The 25696-nt window shown below is 37.7% G+C and overlaps 1 protein-coding gene across 8 annotated transcripts in view; it reads right to left on the bottom strand.

Moving 5' to 3' along the window:
• The window catches only part of mgat3b (beta-1,4-mannosyl-glycoprotein 4-beta-N-acetylglucosaminyltransferase b), an 85607-nt gene that overhangs the window by 17722 nt on the left and 42189 nt on the right, over window positions 1-25696 (bottom strand). For 2 of the 8 annotated variants that reach the window (XM_047364428.1, XM_047364429.1), the window contains 2 exons: window positions 2709-3097; window positions 2493-2623 (listed from right to left, as the gene is read on the bottom strand). The exons of 2 other annotated variants lie outside the window; for them this stretch is intronic. In XM_047364428.1, coding sequence (XP_047220384.1) covers window positions 2493-2569 — 77 coding nt within the window. In that variant the 5' untranslated portion in view covers window positions 2570-2623; window positions 2709-3097. Of the gene's footprint in view, window positions 1-164; window positions 294-2492; window positions 2624-2708; window positions 3098-5862; window positions 5885-25696 lie in introns of those variants that run through there. 4 more of the 8 variants (XM_047364434.1, XM_047364430.1, XM_047364431.1 and 1 more) reach the window with 4 other exon arrangements.

Raw genomic sequence — 25696 nt, 5'->3', positions numbered from 1 at the left:
ATCAGTGCGTTAAGTCATTACCACATTTGCAGCTGACATTGTAGTAATATGCAGGTCGTATATGGATAACTTATCAGGATAAGACAGAATGCATTTAATAAATGAAGTAAAGCATGTATGATAAACTTAGACCTAGCCCATTAGAATGCATCACAGTTCCTTACTGTATTCAGCTTGGTATTCTGCGTGCAGCATGCCTTCCTCTTGCCTCTCATCCTACCAGCAGCCTCTCAGCATTTTCATCAGAGGCAAGAATATTCCGCAGCCATGACCCGGTCACGTCCGTTTTAAACCTTCCAATTGCAAAATAACCTGTAACTCTAGTAGCAGGAATAAAACCAGCAACAATAAAGTTGCTTATGACTAGAGCATGCCTAAAACATAGTTTAAGAACACAGACCAGAGGTCTGGCCCAAAACCTGGTGTGGTCGCCATGTAACAAGTAAAAACATATCTGAGAACAGGGCAAAGCACATATGGCAGATTCAAGGAAGGCACAGCTGCCTTTGCTCAGACCAAACAAAAATCAATTCATAACTCTGCCACGCAAGCTTTTCTGCTAAATCCTTCACATTAAGCTGGCTTGGCCTTTCTGTTCTTTCTCCTTTTGTCTCCATTGCAGCTTGTGAAACAATGTTTTGTTTAGATTTAGTCTAGGAACAGTCTAGAGAAATTTTTATATGCATAGACAGCTCTGGTAGAAACAAAGTACACGCCCTATCAGTTCTGGAGCTTTAAAAGACCTGTTTTCTACCAGGTTTTAAATGATTTATATATAAATGTACAAACCAATACAATATAGATTCCAGCATGTTATTATTTGTTAAACCAGTGGTTCCCAACGTGGCGGCTGCGCCCCCTGGAGGGGGTGCAGGGCAATTGCAGGGAGGAGGCAGAGTATGAATGAATTAAATGAGTGAATGACCAATTTTGCACAATGGCTTTTTTCAAATGTATTGATGGTAATGTTGAAAATTGTTATGCAGTAAAAGAAACGGTTACACCTAAAATAACGACACTGTAAAAGTCTTTAGGTGTTTTGTCATTTAAAAGAGGTTCCAGTTTATTGTATTTCAAGCTGTAATTTATTAGTTTTCTTTTATTCATTCAATTTAAAAACAAAATACCTCTGGTTAGAGGATGTGGAAGTTGTATATGTGTGCTGGAGGGGGCACGGAAACTTTCTTATAAATCAAGGGCGGCCTGGTAGAAAACATTTGGGAACCAATGTGGTAAACAAAGATGAAGCCATAATGGAAACTTTTGCAAAAAAGTAAACCTTAAAAAAACCTAAATACTGACAAAATACATAAAAGCAAAGAACTAATGTATAAAACAATGTATAATTTTAAAAACCATTATTATAATAACCATCATCCAGCAACCCAGGTGGTCTGTTAGGACTTCAAAGCTTCTTTTCCACGGGCTCTACTTTCGTGCATCATAGCAACCTGGAGTATTATGTGGGGCAGTGTCTCAATTAAGGTGACGTGAGGTTACGAAGCACTTTATGCACACCTGTTCTCATAGGTCTATGATTTAAGAAGATACCACTAATGGTGATTAGGACTGTGTCACAGTTAAGACCATTGTCTCTGCAGGTGCCCATGGAATACATCTTCTATAACTTCTTTAATATAAAGAAAACAAAACAATAAGTGACACCTTTCCAGCTATATTAATCAAAGTCATGGAAAGCCTTGGAATACAATGAACAGGGGGGCTGGCAAGGAAATGTAAAAAGTATTCAGATTCTGATTTCCTGTCCTACTAGAAAACGTTTTGGTTCTATACTTTTGTCACAAATTACTTTTTAAATATACATTTATTAATTCTGATGTGGAGAAATCAAATTTCCTGCACATATTCAGAAAAATGGATTGAACAAAGCAAGGGCTGACCCAAACAATAAAAGATAATAAAATAGGAAAATGTGTGAATTCTGCACATCTATTCAGACATGCATCAGAACAAAAAAAACATTTTCTCTGTTTAAACTTTCAGCTTTTCATCTCCTCTCCACCAGCCCTTAATTACTTTGGGTTAATGCTTGCAAATCTGTATATATATATATATATATATATATATATATATATATATATAAGTTTGGTAGTATAAACTGACTTAAATGAATTTTTTAATGAACAAGGAAAAAAAGTGTTGTAAATTAAAGTCTTTGGGACAATAAGCTATGTGAGGTGGAGGACCTGTAGCTCTCCTACTTGTGAATACCTTTTAACATAAGGTTTGCATGTGTTGTGCTTTCTTTCATGGCTCACGTTTTAATGCAATTTGTCGTTTTAATAATTTCACAATAACAATCTTACTTAAAACGACCCTTAAGTAATGCCTTATATTTTTTCACACACGGTTTTAAAATGAGAAAGTTCAACAACAGACAGCAGAATCCCAAGCTCTAGCCCAAAATGTCCAAAGGCAGAAACATTTAGAAAAGAGAGCCCATCACCAGGTTATACACAAAAGGCACTTACAAATAGAGCAGCCGTCGCCATTTCAACCATGATTTCAGCAGGCCAAGGCTTACCCTGGCCCCTCTAAGCCAAGACATGACTGTCGAAATGTCAGCAGTTGTTTCCACACCTTTGTTTCCACAGAATGCTGCCTGTCAGATAATGCAAAGGGTGGAGTTTTACAAGTCAGACAGTGTCTGCAATAACTGTCTGTAACTGGCATTAAAGGTAACTCACCTTTCCCCAAGCTTAATTAAACTAATGTTCGTGCCAGCGCTTCTGACCAATGTTTGGTAGACGGACTTCTTTTAGCGGTCTTGGAATTACTTAAAAATACTTTCACAAGTAGTTCAGTCAGTCAAGCAACTACATGGGGGCGACTCAAACATTAACTGAAGCTGTGCAATCAGAAAAAATGTTGACCATCCAGAAAAACACCTAACAAGCTAAAAATGTTTTTCAGATACACACTAATGTTTTACAATGCCTTCTTAAAAACATCAGCGAAATTCATTTAAAACGGGAAATGTATCTGTGGGAGTGGTTTAAGTGTTGTTGAAGAGATACACTGACCTGACGGAAGAGGGAAGTTTTCTTTTGTGGTTTGATCTAGGTTAGCCAAGTTCCTGTGTTTATACAACGGAAAACTGGTATTAGAGGTAAGCCTTATATCAGGGTGATTTCTTCCCCCCCTGACCCCTACAAAAATATTAGATAGCCTTGTTTTCATATTTCTTTAAGCTGAAAAAACTGTTGCCCCTGTGGAAATATCTTCAAAAACATCCAGAGCTCCAACAATCACCAGAGTGTTTGAGTAAACTTTAATCGCTGGTTGACAATGCCAATCTTCCATATGCACAGTAATCCAAGAGATAAACACTGAAACTCTCAAGAGCGAGAATTCTCCCAGTTTAACATACTAGTTTAAATTGTATAAACATTGAAACATGCTAAGATTAAATATTCTACCATTTCACAACATTCCTTCACTATGAATGTTGTACAAAGTTGGGTAAACATGGAAACAATTAAATTCATCTAAATGCAAAAAATAAAATCGACATGCTTTTATTTATGTGGCAGGAAGACATTTTATACACATCTGATGTGAAAAAAGCCTTAATATAAATGTTTGTTTCTGTTTTTTGAAACATTACAAAACACCAAAAGAGTCAAAAGTCTTGGTAGAGAAAAAAGAAGGCATCTCAGGGTCATCAAGTCTCCATAACAACTTCTTTAAAGATTTGTACACATCTCTACTGGGGGGCATTTGTCCCTGCTACAAGCACAACTTTAATGACAACATGTTCACTTGCTGACTAATATATCACATCAGCTAACAGGTAGTTTGATAAAGTGATAGTGTTCTCACTACCAGCTGTAGGAATCGGCATTAAAAATTAATCCAAACAGCTAAATATATTATAGGCATGTAAAGGGTGATTACATGGAATTTGAAAGGTAATAACACTCCAAACATTGCATCCACGCATTCCTTTGGGATTGTGTTATTGCACACATTAATATTGCAATGACGACTGTGATTTCATATATACCGTGCAGCTCTACACTTATAGTTGCATGGATGCACGACAGATCTTCCAGTTTCTGAATTTGAAAGTTCTATTTGATAAACAGTGTGTTTAATGTGTCTTAATCAGAAAAAAAAAAACGGCATACTTAAGCAATAGAGAAGTAGAACAGTATGTTAGTTGCTGCTTTTCGACAAACAAAAGTATTTACCAACTGAAAGACAGGCAGCCAATGCAGTTCACAGTATATAGTGGCAGGCAATTCATGGGCTGACTTCAGCAAATGTATACTGGTACTAAGTGCACCTATTAATACACACACAAACATAAAAAATGCCTTAATACACACATTCAGGGCCAAATTAATTGGCTAAATAAACATATGGACAATGGTTACAAAAACCCTTAATAACCCTGTTAAAAAGATATTTTCTAATGTAAAACATGAGGCAGAAAAAAACATTTCTGAACTTTTTTTCCACCTATAACCAGCACAGTAAAACTGCAAAACAAGACACTTTGCACTTGTGAGGGGAGCTTCCAACTAGAAAACTGTTCAGCTGTACACCAAACACCATAATCCTTTAGTCAGACTCCCAGAGAGTGGAAATCGGAAGAGAGAAAAAGATGACCCACACAAATAGGGGAAAAACAGGTTTTACTGGCCAGATCCTCCTGCTGCTAGACAAAAAAATTTAATATTTTATCATGCACCGATGACCAGCTGCTCCCTCCTGTTCATTTGACCTTCATGTGGCAGGGCTTTCACTTAACTAACACATCTGTTTTTCTGGAGTATTCGTAGAAGATGAAAGGTTAAATCAGCCTGGTGGAGTCCTGCAGCACATGACGACATGACTTAAAGTGGTCCCAACAAAACAAAACCTGTCAAACAGGCCTCAGTATTTAAAGACACGTTTCTACTAGTAATGATACCATGCCCTGGTATGATCTGTTGGACCACTTGTTTGCTGAATATTGGACCATTTGCACATTCCTGGACGCCACTATGCCTCTCCAACGTCATCGGCCATTTTGTACCACATATAGTCTGTGGTGAGTGATAGTCTGTCCTACAAAACCCAGCGGCCACTGCAGCTGATATGATGGGGTCGTCCCAGGTTTGACGTCACAGGAGGTAATATAGGAAGGCGAACGTTTGAAAGAAGCGCTTTCACGTTGGATACTGGACCAACATCTACAGCATCTGTCTCTGGAGAAGAAGAGGTCCCACGTGGATTCTTCATTTATTCTCCTTTTGTTGGCCAACAAAAAATTCATGAAAGAGGTTTCTGGAATAAGAAGCCCAAAAATTTCACTTTGCCGATCGAAGACGTGGGTTTAATACGTAACCAAAAAACCACGGAGTTTCAAGGAGATGCAACTTTCCCTCCTTGTTTTGTACCAGTCGACTAGTGACGGTCCATCATAACTTTTCTACCTTTCTGCCAAGGAGGTCACCAAGAAAGAAAACGGACTGCTTCGCTGAGTATCTTGTTGTAGTCTCAGAGGAGACTACAACAAGTAAAATCCACCTTTTATTTTTATTTAAGGGTGTATTCACACTTGCCACTTTTGGTCCGCTTTAAACGGACCAGAGTTCGTTTCTCCCTTGGTCCGGACCTTTTGCACAGATGTGAATACACTCAAGCGAACCCTGGTCCGGACCAAACAACCAGACCGAGACCTACTTTTTGGGGTGGTCTCGGTCCGCTTCAAAATGGACTCTGGTGCGGTTCGATTATGGTCTGAATACAAACCGGCCCCGATCCGAACCAACTACAAAAAGCGTACGTCTCTTTGGACATAAAAAGCCACTGTAGCCGGTAGCAAAGGTGTGTGTTGTAAGGTAATCATACCTGATAAGCTGTGTGTTGCTTAGCAACGCTACTGGCTTGTTGTGGGACAAGGGACGTAGAGAACGTCGGCGTTCAGTACGCATTCTCCGACGGGGTTCCAGAAATGTAAATGGAACGTCTCAAGGTCTGAGTTGAATGAGCTACTCTTAACTCTCACAATAATATTGCAGCTTTAATAACGGCACAAATATGCAGAACAGAGGTGCTGCATGCAGCACGTCTACAGATGTTTTCCTACATCTCCGGGTCTGTGCTCTGTCCCGCCCCCATCATTATTGTCCAATGGGAACAATGATCGTCTCCCGCATGGCTTTGTTTACAAGTAATAGTTCACTTGCAAAAAGTACAATGTGAAAACAAACCGCACCAAATGAAACAAATAAAGTTCGCTTTTGGTCCGGACCAAACAAGCGGACCAAATGACTTTCCTGGTGTGAATACACCCTTTATTAGGAATAGCTTGGGCAGGATAGAGGAGATTTAGTGCGATGTAGAATCGCCACTTAGAGTCTAATTTGTTCTGAATTGTATGTGCATGCCATTGTCTTTTTAAACGTGATTACTGTTGTTGTCTGAGGCCGCCGAGTCTGCAAGATTGTGCTTTTACTGTGCGAACACCTGAGAGCAGGTGCACCGTGTGTCTGGACTGTTATAATAACCTTATGGTGAAAATCAACCATTTTCTTTGTCTTAAACTTCATGTTTTACTGGTTTGCCACCAAAAAGGTTTATGATCCTTTGTGTGGGCTGTGTTTTACAACCTTGCTGGGGGAAGGTTTATGACTGCCCGAGTCCCGCTGAGCTACACTTTGGGAGGGGCGCACCCAAAGCTTCGTTCAACCATATTCCCCTTTTATTTTGCCATAACTGCCATAACTGCTGGTTTGATCTCATACACACCCACTGCTGTTTTGTTTTATTTTGTTTAGTTAGGTATTTTACCCTTTTGTGTAGAACTTTGCATGTTTCAGTAGGTGAAGATCATTGGATTGAAGAGCTGATTGTATCAGGCTGATTGGTTTAATAAATTTTCATGTAGATAAAGAGAAGGCGTTTTGCGTTTATTTTGTGCAATTGTGATTTGTCAGTCAACATAAGATTAAAGTTCCGCACGTTTCAGCAGAAACGGTTGATTAAACAGTGACATCTCTGGTAATAGTTATCAATTATTACTGGGTATTTAACGGTTGTAATTATCAAAGGCGTTGAGCCACAATTACAACACCAGAAGACATCTCTGGTTTCAATTCATAAATGAGGATTTTTGGTTAAGAAATTAATTTTCTCAAATTATGATTTTTAATTAAAATTATTGATAAATATTAATTAATCAATAATCATAATCCTTACAGATCTTGCTGTTAAATGAGATAAGATGGATGCTCGAGAAGTCTTTAAATCATGAACTGTCAAAAAACAAGCTTTAGTTTTGATCTCTGAAACTACCCAACCATGAAGCAAACAGATTCTGAAACCACCTTCAAGAGTTTTCTGTTATTTTCACTCTATATTGTTAAAATACTATAGATCTCTTTGAATTTGTGCAGCTACTTCTTCAGTGGTCAAGCTTTAAATATGGAACCTGGAAAAGCTGAACCAGAAGTAAGTCAAGTCAGTCAGTCAGTAAGAAATAACGGATGGCTGAATTAAGAAAGAAAGGATACAAGAAAAGAAGTGAAGGCACAAGAAAGGGGGAAAGAAGGGCTCAAGGAAGAAAGGGAGGTAAGACACAGGGAAAAAAGGAAGGAAAGGTCATTAAGGAAACACAAGAAGGAATGAATGAAGGACACAATCAAGAAATAAAAGGATGTATGCAAGGAAGGATTGAAAGTAGGAGCCATGGAAGGAAAGAGGAAAGGGTAAAACGTAAGGAAGGAGGACGACCACAAGGAGTTATAGGAGTTAGGGCACAACAGAGAACATACGAGAGAGAGAGATATACATGAAGGGTACAAAGAAGAAAGGAAGGACACAAAGAGGAAAGGAAGTAAAATAAAAGGAAGGCAGCTTTTAGACAGTGGGATAGAGAATAAAGTGTGGAAATTATTATTATTTTTTCTATGCACTGATTTTCTGTATCCACAACTATCCAGAACCGGAAAATTATATCAAATTCCATTCCTTATCAGACTTTTCCAGACTATGTAGGAACCCAGTTAACCAAAAACACTGGGTCAAAAATGTTGACCCAGTTTGTTAGGCTGGAAAAAAGACCAGAGAGAGCCTCATCATTCTTCACAGATAGCCATTTTGAACTTTACAACAACCTGATCAGACTTCACAGGATGAAATAACAAATATTATGATGGTAAATGTAGTAGTTGTACATTCTTAGAATATCTTTTTTAAACAGGATAAAATGTAAAAATCACACTAGTTTAGTAATCTAATTTATGAGTTATTTTCTTCAGCTCAGCCTTTGGTAGCCTTAATGTTGGATATTAGTCACTTCACATAGCATTGGGGTTAAAAACCTAACCCTGTATGCTACTCTTACCCAAAATCCTGTTTTATTAAATCAACCAAGCCTAGGTTGATCCACATGTGAGCTGTGTGAGCAAAATAACTGAAACTGCTTTTGTTTTTGTTACCAGGCAGTTTAAGACTGTACAGTTGCACTATACTTTCTATTTACTTACTATTTTCAAAAACAGGTCGTTCTTGAAAATGAGAACGTGTGTGAAAAAATAAAGGTGAAATAAACAATATTGACACATTTGGTGACCACCCTCTTCGTCTCATTAGCTTTAAAGTTAAGCCACTTAAGAAGCCCTATCTCATTGAACCTCTGACCCCAAGGCCTTTGTGCAGCACTACCACAAAATCCAGCTCATTGTCTAAGTTCATTGACCACAGGTTTTGTGCGTCAGATGTCATGAGAATGCAAGCTTCGTAAGAGTACTTTAATAATGCACCCTTGTGCATTTGTAAAACTGTGCATGTCAAAATATCTTCATGAGTAAAAGTCTGGAGCTGCAGTGTGAATGTGTGAAGCCTCTAAGCCTCAAGGCTGCATACAAGGATTTTTTTGGCTTGGTAAGCATGCTTGCATGAGTGTGTGTGTTTGTGCACAAGCGTGTGCACCTGAGAGATGGTGCTCGAACTGAGATGGGAGGATTGGAAAAGCCCGGGGAGTGCCTCCATTTCTCTAACCTCATCTATAATTCAATGCAGGGGAAGTCCACAAGGTCCTTCTGGCTTTCCTCCTTTGCTCTCAGTATTAAAGGTGGAGTACTGAAGTGGTCTGTGGCACATCTCACCATCTTTACCCATCAATCTATTTTTATAAACCATTTCCTTTCTCAAGGGTTCATCATACACGGGTCAAGGTATTTTAATCTTTTCAAGAATTAAGCCATGTTGAAAATGGAGTAAAGGGGATTACAAAGGAGAACCCAAGACCTGCCACCACTTTTTCTTTAAATGAGAGAAAATATCATGCAATCTTAAGGGTGACAAAAAACAAAGATATTTAAAATGGTATCACAACCTGGCATATTGCCAACAAAAGTGCCAGGATCTTGCCAACTTTTCATTAAGATCATAACCTGACTTGCACGAAGCAAAACACACAGACGGATGAGTATTTTTGATATGAATTATGCAATTATGCTTTACAATATTGCACCACATGGATAATTCTGTGAACAAAGAGGATTTCCATTTTAAAAACTAATCCAAGCTGTCTAAGATCTAGTGGTGTATCGCTTTCATTTGAAATTGATCAATATCACAGTACACAAATATAAAATATATCAATTAGAAGAAAATAAAACACCTAAAAAAGCTGGAATACAATGAAGTAAATCACATAATAAAGAATAGGTATACAAACTATATTTTGGTATAAACAGATGAGTCTTCAGCAGATTCTTGAACAAGCTCATTGTAAGCAACCCAAAACATAAAAACAGTTATAAAGCATAGCAGCAATAACAGCAAAGATACTATCATCTTAAGTTTTCAGCCATCATTGGGACACAGATAACAGGTTCTGATCAGTAAACCTTGGGGTCCTTGTGGTTACATGCTGGCAAAAATCAGAAATGTATAAAGATGAATCATCACACAATGCTTTAACATTCTATACCAGAGCCTTAAACTACCATGTATTGAACAGAAAGCCAGTGCAGAGTGGACACCTTAAGGTGACATGGGAGTTCTTAGAGGATCTGGAAAGAAGACTAGCAGTTGCATTTTGGAAAGCCATGGGCAAGTGTTAAAGAGGCAAATGAAAACAGAACTGCAGTAATTGATCCAAATGGATAACCATCTCCATCTAAGCATTTGATATAACTCTGCTGGGTTTACCAGTATTGCTTGACTGGTAATAACAAGAACAAACAAAACTTTTCATATATGGTTCAAACAATAAATTACAATCAAAAGTCAGTCCCAAATTGTTAATTGTGAGTTGAATGTATGCAGAAAAGAATCCTAGTATTTAACAATCCTTCAATAAATCAGAACCTTCATATTCTCCTTGTTTAACAAGAGAAAACTATCCAACAATCACGATTTTATAGTTTTCAGTTATGTTCGACTAAACGTTCACAACACACTGGGGGAATATCGTCTTGATAGCAGTGATTGGAAAAAAAATCAATGAGATGATAAAAGATTATATAAAGGAAGCAAAAAAGGCAAAAATAAAATAGGGCCATAAACAGAACCCAGTGGAACTCCATGCTTAAGAGTAACTGAGCTGAACGCAAAGCCAGGGTCACCAAGACTGGGGATTCCCCTGCATCTCAACGCGATAACACATCATTAGAATCTCTGAAAAGAACTGATTCAGCAGAGTGAGCTCTATGAAAACCAGACAGAAATTTGCTCTAGATGTAAAAGTCTTTGAGATTCATGACTATTATTCTTTAACACAAACTCCTATATTGGTCTTTAAAAAGATACGTACCCAGACTTGTTCTACAATTCAGCAGAACCACCTACAGCTATCACACAAAAAGCTTTGTGAGGCTTCCTAAAAAACAGCCTCCACAATCAACTGTTTTTACAGACAGTTTTGACCTTTTCCTAACTTCTACTGGTGAAAGAATACCATACCATCGTTATTTATGAAGCACTTTAAAAGAGCCACAGCTGAAACATAAGTGGAAAGTATAAACATACATTAAAAGAAAAGGCATATGTAATATGGCATAAAAACAAAAAAAGTTGCGAGTTTTAAAAGTAGGAAGTGAGGGTGCCTCTACAATGTGCAGGGTCTATTCCACAAAGAAGCAGAAATAGAGCAACAGCTCAAATGGTAGACTGATAACTAATACCTTTAATTTTACCAGACAAATGTTTATATGATCTTAGATTAATTCAAAATGCAACTGTTTTTTCATAGATCTAAATGTCTAGTATGTATTTGTGATGGCCATCACTCCACAATCAGTCCTTACCTAGGCAGCTGATAAGTTCTTTACATTAAAAAGTTGTATTTAATTATGAACTTTAACATCAAAGATATGAAGCATGCACATAGTAACAATAAGAGAAAGCTAACTTTAAACTAACTTAAAAAGTTTTGGGTGTGACATATGGTGTTGCCAGAATTACACTTTTAAGATAAAGTTAATGAGTAAAATCCTCACAAGTAAAACAAAACTCATATGTAGAAAATGTAGAAATGGAGCTGCATGGCTTGCTAATACAAATTATACAGATGACACACTGGTTTGAGAAAAAGGAGCCCCGACTGGAGCAGAAATTACATCTATCTGATTACTCCCTGGATTTTTGAATTGCAATTTTTTTTTTTTACAAACTTTCACTTGACACTGTGGCATCTTACAGGCACTGTGGGTTCAGCACAGAATTATTTTAAATCCCAAAGTAAGGAGCTGGTTTGCTAGGTTCTCGAACAAGGTTTCCCCTGACTTCTTTCTAATCGCAGGACAAATTGTTTTATAAATCTTTACCTACTGAACTCACTTTCAAGCTGAAGAATTTTCACTTCTTTACTATCACTTCTTTTTTCTTGGGTGGCCATCATGTTATGCATTGATGCCCAATTTCTACACCTTGTCTTATCAATTTTCTGCAACGTCTTGAGCTACAAGGTTTTAGAAATCATGTCTCAAGTTGTGTTTCGTTTTGTTTTTTCCAGTTAACCACCTTATCACTGAACCTTTTAGGTAAATAAATAAAAACAAACTTTGTTTGAAGAAACCTTTCCAGTTTCTAGGCCCTTAACAATGTTTAAAAGCTGCAAATTCTAGACTGCATGTCTGCCTCAGGGCCTGCACAGACTCAGCTGAATTGTACCTTTTTCCTCCATCGAGGCTGATTCAGCTATTTCTTTTGTTCACTTCTTTTCTTCCTCTCATTTCAGCTTCCTCTCACTGATTCTCAGCTGAACCACAGACACTAAAGGTTCACACAGGCAGTCAAGGCATATTCACATCCCAATCTTCTCCTCAGCTGAACAGAATCTTTCTTTTTTCCTGTTATCAGCCTTCTTTGCTCTGTCGCTGCTGTGCCTTGTTCTTGTGGAGAGGATGGCTCTCACTGCAATGACCACCCACCCACCCCCACCCCTAATTACATTTCTTCCACTTACTGAAGGTCACTGCAGAGATTTTAATGCTGATAGATGCTTTTCAAAAATCATTCAGGCCATGATTTATTAGAGCCTGCTATTTTTAGAAGCAATGATGTGATGTCAAAGGATGTTAGAGTCTTTAGTTGGAGTTCATTCTGGGTTAGTGAATTTTCTGATTTGAAACATTATGAAACTGTTATTCCATCTTACCTGTATAATTACAACCTTTTCGATAGACAGTCCTGCACAAATGGATAAGAGAACAGACTTACATATAAAGAAAAACTATGACTATTTGTATTTCTTTCTGTTTTGTTGAGTTTAGGGTTTTAGATTACACTGTGGAGTCCTGTGATTTAGTTACTGAAATTGATACTAAAAGTATAAAATCATTCATGCAACACAAGATCAGATTTATTGAAGATCTGAACCATTTCTTTTTCTTTTCAACACATACACTCAAACATTTCAAACATTTAACAGGCATTCAATACTATTTTAATTTAGTTTTATTATTCCATTTTAATTTATGTTAGTTGATGAACTAAAAAACATTAAAATATTATTTATTTACAACTGGATAAATTCAGTTGCATACTTAATTTAATGGCAAAGGAAATGTTTAGATAACATATCCATGATAATTAATTATGACCCCTAACTGTTCCTTTGCAGGCCACTTTTGCCAATTACATGCTACTCAATCTGGTAAAATGAGTGCTTTAAGAATAGGGAGATGGGATTGCTACTGCATAAGATGTGTGTCAGACTTTTCCCTCCACAGTATATCCAGCAATATCTAGCTGAGGTCTGTCTTTTGATCACCATTCTGCTCTTATTTGAAGCATTTAATCCTTCAATTAGGAGCAAAGTTGTTACAGGCTATTCTCTATGAGAGGTCAAAGTAACAAAAATTATCTTGATATGAATTGCAGGTGTGAAATACTGAACATGGTAAAACTTAGTGCTGTAAAAACCAACATGTGATTAATTGCGCCTCTGTGAAAATTAGAATCAATGAATTTGGAGGTCATTAAAATGATAACACGGTAAATATTCATGTTGTAAATATTAAGGTTATCAAATTTAACATTGCCAATTTTCATTCATTGTCTTGATTGTAGCGCCTCCATTTTCCCCCACTTCAGTTTTATCATTCATCGCGTTCATATTAATTACAAGTTGGTTTTTATGGCACTCAATTTTACCATGTTCAGTATTTCACACCTTCAATTCATTTCAAGTAAATTTTTGTTACTTTGACCCCTCATAATTCTCAACATAATTTTGTCTGTATTGGATTCTGCTGATCAACATACTGCATTTCATTGTTAAGATGGACACCACAGGATTAAAAAGTGGTTCTGCTCCTCCTGCAGCAAGAACACTTTTTCTCCAATCCTAACATTTTTATCTCATGGCCGTTACGGCTCTGTGGCTGGAGGTGGATCAGAGGTATAAGAGTAGTACTCAGGAGTGATCAGCTATGAACCTGCAGTCCACGTTGACACAAAGGGATAAAGAACACCTGTAGAACTGAAAATATGATGTAGGACTAAAGTCCCAGAAAATGGTTCTGGAAAAAAAAAAAAAAAGCAATTTTGCTTTAATATGTGTAGCCTTCATGTTATCTGGACACCCCCTTTCCTCAAGTCCCAAAATTCCTTTAAGTGGGACATGAATTGGCACCCTATGGCTCAATTCAATACAAAAAGACTGATATTAAACAACAAAAACTACACAAGTATGAAAGAGCAAAAGAGCCAAATGGCCAGCCACTTCACTGCTACTTTTTTCATGTGTTCTGTCCTGGCACTTCTGGATTTTCATACCATGTGAAGAACCTAGTTGCCTACTTGTGGTCTACTAAAAGAGGATTCTGAGACTTTGCCTGTTTCATAATTAATTTTATCACACAAGAAAGCCTGTGTCCGATATCAAAATATACAAGTGAGGGGGAAAAAAAAATGACGTAGAAAGCCAACTTAAGTCTTCTTCCCTCCATAGACTTCAGAACTGAGGAGGGTTGCTGTTATGTTATGATGCATTTACTGGTGGGAAAATATCAGATTGACAGCTGACCGGCCAGTGATTTTTAAAGCTAAAAACATTCATTGCATCATTCCAGCTAAGTTCTTTGTAGATCTTTATCAACAATAAGATTCATGGCAAAAATCATCAAAGTCAGATGTCTAAAATCAGGCAAATGTCAATGAAAGAATGGCGATGTTGTTGCTCACTGAAAAAGACGCCAGATAAATTGTCCAAACACTACAATGGCAGCATTGTTGAAACATCTAATTTAAAACTGACTTTCACAACAGAATTGTTCAGGGATGCTCCACTTACAGGCACTTCTCTAGTTATTGCATTTTTTGCCTCAATTGATTCACTCCCACTCCCTTCCCCCATTAGAAATGTAAAGGCAAACTGCAGCACTAAAAGGTACTCTAGGCTTGTTAGCCTTCAGAATGTGACCCAGTGGTGAACCAAGCTGGCTCGTGCTCAAATTTACATGAGGAAAAATTTGTGGTAATATCCGAAATGTACTTTTTAAGATCATCTTTATGCCAAAGATGCATGTCCGGTTACAATCGTTTACCCCAAATATGTCTTTTTTTCAAGTTTGGTTAAAAAAAACAGCAATTGTTTTCTTTTTTTTTTTTTTACTCTTTTCCTTTCTTTCTCTCAGAAGGCTGCTGATGTAAGACTTGCTTAGAGTACGAAAAAAATCAAGTCATTAGATTTGTTTGAATGCTTGATAGCATACAAATTAGGTTAGATAGGCTAGACCTTTTTGAGCTGCACCTGGTTTAAATATCCATATATTTACTGTGTACATAAGAGGAAATGAAATGGCAGCAGACACCAGTGGGTAGTTCCCAGTGAAAATACAAGACAGGCTTTGAGAAATTCACTTCACAGTTTTTTCCTTGTTGCATCCACTCAAACCGACAGATGAGAAACAATCTCATGAGATTACAAAATAACACTTCCTCACAAATCGCTGACACATCCACCGAAACTGCTTGGTTTTTTAATTTAGCTGCATGTAAGAGTATACATGCAGGCCGCGGATTAACTAAAGTAGGTCAGCTTGCAAAAAAAAAAAAATGCAGCCTCCTATTGTCTCTCCTGCTATCATTGTTATGCCAACAGAAAGATTGAAGCCATTAGAAAGTGGTTTGAGCTCTATGGTCTTTGCATTAGTCTGCTATCAGGGTTGGTAATTGCTGAACATGCTGAATCAGGCCTGATGGACACAGATAATGGCAGTATTATGTCCATTATTGTCCTGTGTTGTGCACAACAGGAACCCCAGTGCTGAAAAATGGCCATGCTGGTTTAAAACGCAGCAATTCACAGTCACGAACTGACAAGAAAACATCCCATTTTCACAGCGGCTCACTGCAGCTCTTCCCTGGGCTGTGCAACATGGTAGATAAGCATTTCAGGTGATGAGGGAATGTTCTGCGGGAGCAGCAAAGCAGCAAATAAGCTCTGCACTAAAGAACAGCAGCACACGTCCGCCACACCTAAACACAACTCAGTCAACAGAAGCACTAAAGGAGGAAGAGAGGTTAATGAAGAAACAAAGCACTAGAAGAAGAGACTGTTGAGAAGAAGAATTACTGCAAAAAAGTAAGAGGCAGGTCACCGCAAATATGGAGCCAGAAATGTCATATTCGACAGAAAAGAGTCAAGAATGGGGTGAAGAGGGGAACAAAGAAGGAGAAATGTGGGCGAAGGAATCAATAGTGCAACTCAATATAGATAGAGCCAGAGGCTGTGTTTGATCGAGATCATAAGGAGAAGAAGAGCGATGTATGACAGAAAATGCAGCAGCAAGATAGAAAACTCCAGGATTTTGGACAGTGTATTCTACGCACTGCACCCTGCTGGGCCTACACAGCAGGAAATACTTACAGCACAAGGGAATACTTACTTTAAAGGACAAGTGGGTGCGCTGATGTAGCCACCCTGGTCTTAAAAAGATAAAAAAATATATAATAACAACACACCTTCCTGTGACTGGCTGAGGACCTGATAAAAGGTGGGCCCAGTGCAGTTGCTGTCAAAGTATGGGGCAGAAAATGGGCAAGAATCTCCCTGGTAATTAATATTATTATTATTGTTATCACTATGATGATTATTTGCGAGTGGAGCTAATAGGTTTTCCAGTGTTGCAACCCGGACTTGCTTCTTTGAAAGGCGGCGCGACAAGGGCCAAGAGCCCCTAGCTGTGGTATGACTGCTGGCAGGCCAGCAAAAGTCAAGTCCGTCCAGCCTCCACACAGGAAACAGCGGGGGAGGAGTGTATTTCCTTGACAGATTAGGAGCATAAAAGGCGCTGCCTTAAATCAACTACAGCTCCACCGTCATCTGTACTGTAGATGTATCATTGCTTAACGCAGTATACATTTTATGAACCCACAGAAAGATAAGGATAAAAAAAAAAAAAAAAAGACATTAGGATGAATAGCTGCTGTTAAACTCACAGTCAAAAGACAAGAAATAAACAGAGACTTTCTATTTCTGCCAAGGAACTGCACTGGACTCTGTTCTATAAAAGTGTAGTTTTTTTCAACATATACTGAGACATTTGTGTCCATCTTGTCAATGTGACTGTGAAATACTGCGGTTTTATTTATTTGTTTGGTTTCTTTGCACATATTAATTATATGGGTTTGAATATTTTCCTTGCGTTTTTGAGTTATGGCCTGAAAAATTATCCCTTATTTCTTATCTGTTATGGAAAAAGAAAAACAAAAGAGGAAGAAAAAACTAAAGAATAACAGAAAATTCAAAAGTCTTTGATAAATGGGAATGTTTTCTGTATTTGCTTAGATAAACTAAAACCTGGCACATATTTGCAATAATTTGCCACATACAGTTAAAATAACTAAACTAACAGTTAAAATAGATGCAATGGGATGCAGAAGGCATTCCTTGTGAGTTAGGGAGAGGTATTTTCCCAGAAATACAGCACAACTAAAGACTAAAGTCGCTTCCAACATCCTACAAATTACAAAACCATTACAAGTTACCAAAAGTAAAATCTCTTAAAATAAATTGGATCACATATACTTATCTAAAAAAGCTTTTGTATGGGAAACAAAGGAATTTTTCATCCTAATGCTCCTCATTGGCGTTCCTTGGTAACAGGGAAACAGTTCGATCGGATTAAGCAGAGGTTGGTTTCGGTCTCCAACAATGACTGGCTTTTTCGCACCACCTGCTACTTATATACACCATATAGTGCATTCTAGAGGACCTATTATTATACTTGCCACTTTTACCACCCCAACTAACTTTGTAGAATCCTTAACTGTGCTATTTCCAAAGCAGGCAAAAACAGAAAATGTCCAAATTAGTTCTATAAAACACTTATTATATCCACATTAAAAACCTGTAACTTTCTAAAAAAAAAAAAATACAACCATTTGGGCCCTTCTGAAGACCTGCTTTCCAGTTCGCACAATATTTCATCTTATCTATAACTGTTCCAAGGTATTTATGTACTTCTCACATCATAATGTTCGTACTGTTAATTTTGGTCTTGGATGGAGGGTGAGAAGATTTCCTAAAATAGACTGTCATGCTCTTCGTTTTTTCAGTGTCCAAGTAAAGCTTGGAGTCATCATATCATCAGACAAAGTTCTCCTCCTGCAGACGCATGCCTGTAAAAAAATACAACTGAGTCTGAAGCTGAACCAACAGGAAGCGTTGGTTCAGCTTCCTGTTTTCTGCTGATTTCTAACTTTCAGTAGAGGCAACCTAAGAGAACTGGCATGAATCCACAGACGTACAGTTTCCTATTCAGAAGGATCTTTTGTGCTTCATCTAATTTCCATATGAAACCCCCTGTTGATAATAAAACTAGCTAAAGGTATGTCTTATTCCGTATTAACGGGAGTTGTTTTGTTGTCAGGGCAACCTCGTTTACATAAAGTGCATTCACTGATCAGAAAATGATCAGACTTTTAGTTAACAATTTGATCAGAGCTGGTCAAGTGAAAAAAAAAACCCATTCCGGTTACAAACTGATTTTCCGCGTAATCCGTATTTATTTATTTCTATTGCGAACTTTTGTTTTACGGACTTTTAACCTTTGTCGTTTATTTTCCTTAATCTTAATTCTTTTATATAATATTTTAATGTATTTTCCTGCTTTGCATATTAATCCTACTCCATATGAACCTTTTATCCTAACTGACAGTTTTGTACATTTATTTATTATTTTATATATTTGTTTTTGTAATAGGTTTGCTTCTCTCAGCTCTCTCAGTTTCAGTTGTGTTTGAAAAGTGTTATGTGAATAAAGCTGATTTGAGTTGAACTGAAATGAGCTAAAAGTCATCAATGGCCATGTGTGCATGCATAATAATATTTCGATTATACTTTTATACCAAATAAGTTACTATTCTTATTGTAATGTTTACCTAATTTGCATACTAGGTTTTTATTCCATACCTTTGTTTGCATGCTACGAAATACAGTCCAATTTAAATAGTTGTGCTTATTTTGCATCTCCTTAAAACACAGAAATATTTCCATATAAAAAATATGAATTTCACTGCATGGAGACAGAATGCAGCTGAGATTTGCAAACGCAGTTCACTTACATCAGACTTTTCCGCTTATGTTGATCAGAAAATGGGCTTTAAATAGTAAAAAGATCTTAATTCTAGAGGTACTGAAGTTGGAAAAGAAAGATGGGAAATAATTATGAGCAACATTGAAAGTGATATTTTCATTAAGACAAACATTCACACCTGCTAATTTGAATCAGTGTAATTTAGAAGACAGTCCTGCTTCAGGCCACAAAAACAGTAACAACATTTCCTCAGGACAAAAGCCCTGAAAGAGCTAAGAGAAATTAGAGAAACCCAACTAAGTTAATTGAGCTCCACCCCTGTGATTACAAATTTAATATGAGTTAAACAACTCTAAAGGGATTCTGGCAGATGGAATATTACCCTACTGGCTCTAATGTGTCCATAGAAATGAATGCAAACAGAGTGAAGAACACAGAAAAAAACGAGGGAGAACAGTGCGGGAAGATTGGTAACAGAGGGCCATTTTGCTTAAGAAAAGTAAGAGATGCAGACACAGATGTGCAGAACATTTCAAATTCCCCTCGGAAAAGCAGAGAGTTCTCTAAATTCCCACTCCCTCTCAACCCTTTATGGCTCTGCAGCTATTTGCTATAATGCATTAAAAAATCTGTCAGCACTTGGCTCACATGCTGCCACCCCTCCTGCACCTCCAGATGCACATCAAAATATTTAAACAGGAATTATCATCATTTTTAAACAGTCTATTGATCAAGTTTCTTCATTTAAATGAGTAAGGGGTTTTTGTTTTGCATCGTCAAGGCTGAATACGTCTGAACAAAAAAAAAAAATGTACACATCATGGCCACGATCTGCAGTCGTCACTGGTCGAACATCTCGACTTACAATTGCAAAACATCTTAGAACAGGATGAAAGGACTTAAACGTCTATGACGTGTAAAGAATAGCTTATATAGACTTAAAGGTTTATCACAATATTTTGTAGTTCTTATGGTGATGACAAAATTAGGGCTGCAATTAAAGATTATTTTGCTAATCGATTAATTTGTCGACTATTTTTTCTATTAATAATCAGATAGCAAAAGGCGCTTAATAGGAGATTTTTTACAGGATTTGAACCAGGTGAAGCTAGTGCTATGCAACTTGAGGAGTTCTGGATAGAACATATTTACAGACAAAGGTTTTTCATCTTAAATGCAAAATGTACATATTTTTTGTACAACCTTGGTCTAATGACTGCTCTGACTAGGTTGTTCTTTCAGCAAATGGCCTGTTTTAGAGTCTGTATCCTTCAGTTAATGATTATTCTATTACTATATTAGTTAATTATTTCAATAATCAATTAAACACGATTAATTGTTTCAGCCCTAGACAAAATAGACGAGGATAAAAAGTTATTACGAAATTTTACATTCTTTTAGGCTATAAAATTAGCAATGCAGTAACTCAAAATGCTTGTTAACAAATATTTTTATGCAAGCAAAATTTGTACATAGTATTTTAGGCTGCCTCCCCTTGACCATTTACATTATTATTGTTGCTATTGTGTTAAACAGGGCGCTCGAATTATTATGTTTAATTAAACTTTTAAGTAAAAACAACAGTGGAAACATGGATTGTGTTATCACCAAACAATTTTTTCTAATATTGAGGCAATTTTGTTTCTCGTTAGTGTGAGAGTATAGAAGTTGCAATATTAAATGTTACAGTTTCTCTAAAATTAGCTTCTTGATTTCATGCTTCCCGTTTACATTTCAACAACCTGACTAAACTGAACTAAACTATTTTTCCATGTTCTCTAAAACACAATCTAAACTTTATTCTGTTGTGGAAAACACAGTAAAGGATGATTTCAGTGTCGTATTTAGCCTGAAATCCATTCAGTACTAAACAAAATTTTAGTCAGCCTGCTGCCCTCTGGTAGAAGGTAAGGATGTGTTAAAAGTCATACCAACAGACTCCAAAACAGCTTCTTACCATGGGCGATCCAATCTCTGAATTCTGCCTAAAATTATTTTAAGTATAACATTGTATCTTTTAATAACTGTTTCTTATTTCTTTATTAGTAGTTTTTAATTGTTTTATTTTTTTTAGGATGGAGATGGATGGAGGTGTCCCAGGCTTGTGCAATGACAAATAAATATTTCTATTTTATTAAGTAATCTGATTGTCTGTAGTTCACGAGTAAAATACTCGTCAAAACTGAATTGGAAGACTTTACACTAAGCAGACATTCTTTAAAAAGCGAAGAGTAAAGCCTTTACTATAGGTGTGAAAAATTGTTTTTTAAGTTAAAGTAGCTGTACCTAAAAGATCTTTCCTATTCCTTATTGCAGTGAAAAAACATAAATACATGGATCGACAGAGATTATAAAGATAACTAAAGAATGATGTCAGATTTCAGGTTTTGAAAACCAATTGTTCTGTGTTTTATTTTACAGGCATCTCCATACTCATATAGGAGTACATCTGTTGAATTTAGAGCTCTATTACAGTCAATCAGACTTACAGACAGAAAAGTGTAAATGGACTGAACTTATATAGCGCTTTTCCAGTCATACTGACCACTCAAAGCGTTTTACAATAGAGCCACATTCACCCAATCGCACTCACTAACGCTCATACACCGATCGGTAGGCAACTTGAGGTTAAATGCCTTGCCCAGGGGGGCATAGACATATGGCAGGAGGAAGCTGGAATCGAACCCACAACCTTCTAATTGCAAGACAACTACTCTTCCTACTGAGCCACAGTCACCTCAAATGTTGCTGTCAAGGAGTAAAGTGAGTACAACATTGTCATAGAAACCAATGACCAGTTTTTATTTGGGAGATATTCCTTTTCGCACTGTGTCACGGGGCGGCACGAGTGTCCAGAAAGAAAAGTGATCAGTATTTTTATTGCTTGTTTGCATGTGCTGTCAATAAAGAGTGTGTGTCACTTTTTGTTGTGCACAGTACAAACCCCCTTATAAAATATGGCCGCATACCACGGCAAGTTGCACCTCTGAGTTGTTGTTGTTGTTCACTAATTGCTGATTCTTTAAGACAAATCAAGACGAAATAAGAAAGGGACTGAAACAATGAAAAAAATAAGGCTGTTGTAAACAGTACAAAGCAGTTGCAAAAAGATGAGATCAGATGAGCATTTTTGTAGTACAGATAAATTAGTCCTTGGACTATAGTTAAGTTGGAAAATTGACTGTAATTCCAGCTCTTTTCCTTCTAGAAAATCTAAATATAAAGGCTGCATGAAACCTGTGCAGTGAACCAGCACAGCTGAAAAGCTAAATCGTTTCATTATCTTCCCCGTGTTGCTTATATTCAATTACATTTTTCTAAACTCAGTTTAGGAATGAAAACATTTTCTTGCCAGAGACTCTTTCTTTGATCAGTCCACCCATTTTTCTTCTCCTTTCAATGGCACCCAGCTACTGTACCTGTAATTACGCTCCTGATTTCTATGAAAACATTTCAGTGGCTGAAAGCAGCTCTGAAAACCCACATAAAAGAATTACAAAAGGACCCACTTCAAAAGTGGACAAGTGTTAATTAATGGTCATCTACAGGATTTTGACTCCACCATTATAATTGTGATTAAATTACATTATAAAGTGTTTACTGAGTTGTTCACTCGCAAATGACCTAAAAATGCAATATGAAGTAAACAAGTTCAGCTGTTGGTCAGAAATCATGCTGTGCCAGCTGACACCAAGACCCCTGCTTTTTTTGACACATACCCCAATCATCTACCTCACCTCACACGACCCCGAAGAACAAGAAGACATTCTACGCACACACAAACACAAACTTACCAAAGACCTCCTCTGTTTCCAGCTCTGAGTGTTACTCCCAGCTCTGTTGCTAATCTGAGGGTGATTTTTCAGAAACTGTCAGATTGATCTGTCATCACTGCTGCTCGTGTGAGGACGACAGTGTCTGATCAAGTGTGGCAGACATCTCAGAGCAGGGAGTTTTACACATTTGTAACAAGTCCAATTGCCAATGGCAAACAAGGTCCCTTTTTGCAGTGCAAGGCTAACTTATCTGAGATATCAGGAAGTTCAGTTACAGTCTGCCTGCGTGTGTGTGCAAAATGTGGTGAAAAAAAGTCTTATAAATACTTTTCAGCTGCACGTTAATACATGTTTGTTAGGAGAAACTGTAAAACCTTCCTTACTTGTTTTCATTGTGCAACATTTTTTCACCACACCCTCTCATGCACAGAGTTGACTTGTTATTTAAGCGAGCTCGTTTTAGACACAAAGAAATGGAAGGGAAACTTCTGCAGCCAAAGAGATAAAGAAGCAGAAAAATACTCATTGTTGCTCCTGTGTAATAAAATCCCTTTTTAAACTTTCTGAGACTTTTCAAAGAATAGAAATCAAGATCATTTTAACTTGATAGACTTGAGAATTAACCCTAAGCCGGATAATATAAACCTTCAAAAGATTGCATTATGTCTTCTGATTTCCAATCCCTAACATAAGCAGACAAACGGTGGAATTTTAAGCGAATGGCAGGTTTGAAGAAACATAGCCTAACAGCTGACCTACCTAGTAAAACCACTGATTATTATCAGACCTTGTTCTGTGCACACCCTCTCAACAGTTTGATCATCTCTTCAACACGAATAAATGAAAACTATTTAAACTGGGATTATTTGCACACATTCATACACCAATACGCAGATCGGTAGGCAACTTCAGGTTAAGTGCCTTGCCCAGAGGCACATCGACATGTGACAAGAGGAGGCTGGAATCGAACCAAAAACTTTCGTATTGTAAGACGATTTTTCTTCCTACTGAGCCAAAGTTGCCTGATTCTTGAGGTCTTTTAGACTATTTTACAAGGAATTTGAAAGCAGGAGCTATTTTTACTACTGTGCCATTCTGGTGTCCATGGTGCCGCCCCACATTCAGCTTTAGAACCTCACACGCTGCCATGATATGAATATAGACATTCTGGGACTTATTATGTAAGTATCAGTCTTGCGAATATAAATATTTTGCAATTGTGTTTTACAGCCATGCCCTTTATGCATCTTTTTTTCTTTTACTTTGCTCTGTAAGCTTTGTGTATCATGCATTTGGATAAAAACCCAGATTCACAGTGTGGGGTAAATCAAATATTGGGTTTTGTCTGGTTTCTCTTGTTCTGCCTCAAGCACAAGATTTCACATCGCATAGTTGGCTGTGAAAATATGTAACAAAACCCCAGTTTCAGAATAAATAGAACTTCTGCTTTTCTTGACCCAACTTACAAAATATTCAAAAAGGAAGGTTCTTGCATGCGCAATGTTTTCCTTGTGTTACTGCTGAAATTCGATAATACACAAACCAAAACGAGCACAATGTACTGTACTCAGAATTAAAACTGTAAAATAATCTTGTGAGACAAAGAGGTCACAGTCTTCCTGGGTTTTGTATGTGCGTTAGTGTAAAATGACACCCCTAACAACTCAGTCTTATTTAAAGAAGTCCTTTGTCCTCTATCAGCCCACAAGATCACTTCACATTTAGGTTTATTAGTTGTTCCCAGAATTAGAAATTCAGAAAAGGACACATGAAGCGTCACTCCTAGGATATGAATTGGAGACTGCCTCTTTTTTTGGAACCAGCTCCCTCTTTTGGTGTGGCACACAGGCACAATCTTTACTAATAACACTAAGATCAAAACTAATCCTGTCACAGATGGGTTCACTGACTAATTAAATCTTATTCTGTAATTACTAATCTACCACGGTGGCACTCGCTTCAATATGCCAATTTTTTTGGTTTACATTTTTTCTTCTTTTTATCAGATTTTTTCTACCATAGTAAACTGACGTTTTAAGTCCTTTCAACCTTGTTTTTCGTTTGTGATGTTTAAATTCTGTTTTCTACTTTAACAACCAGATGTTGCTCTATGGAGCATTTGGTTGTCACTTGTGTTCAAAATGCTCATAAAATTAAGTGTAGTTAAATGATAAACTTTTGTCAACAGATAACCAAGAATAACCAAGAAAGTGCTATCAAGCCCAGCCATTTATGGTTTATTACAGATGTTGCTGTATGTAACCTGAAACAGGGTCCATAAAAATTATGCACTGGAAGCAGGGGCCCACCCTAGAGCCAGGCCTGGGGTCAGGACTTGCTGGAGAGCGCCTGGTGGCCGGGTTGCTCCCTGCGCGACCCGTCCGGGCCAAGCCCAAACGAGACGAGAGACGCGAGGATGAGATCCACCCTGAGTACCTCAAATCTCTGGATGTTGTGGGGCTGTCATGGTTGACACGCCTCTTCAACATTGCGTGGCGGTTAGTTGGGAACAGTGCCTCTGGACTGGCAGACTGGGGTGGTGGTCCCCTTTCATAAGAAGGGTGACCGGAGGGTGTGTTCCAACTACAGGGGGATCACACTCCTCAGCCTCCCTGGTAAGGCCTACGCCAGGTTATTAGAGAGGAGAGTCCGGCCAATAGTCGAACCTCGGCTTCAGGAGGAGCAGTGTGGTTTTCGTCCCGGCCGAGGAACACTGGACCAGCTCTATACCCTGTACAGGGTACTTGAGGGTTCATGGGAGTTTGCCCAACCGGTCCACGTGTGTTTTTGGACCTGGAGAAAGCATTCGACTGGGTCCGTCGTGATGCCCTGTGGGGGGTACTCCAGGAGTTTGGAATCGGGGGCCCTTTATTAGGGGCCATCCGGTCCCTGTACAAGCAGAGCAGGAGT

Source organism: Girardinichthys multiradiatus, chromosome 5 (assembly GCF_021462225.1).
Source record: "Girardinichthys multiradiatus isolate DD_20200921_A chromosome 5, DD_fGirMul_XY1, whole genome shotgun sequence".
Taxonomy (NCBI): Eukaryota; Metazoa; Chordata; class Actinopteri; order Cyprinodontiformes; family Goodeidae; genus Girardinichthys; species Girardinichthys multiradiatus.
This window is presented reverse-complemented; position numbering and strand designations above follow the sequence as displayed.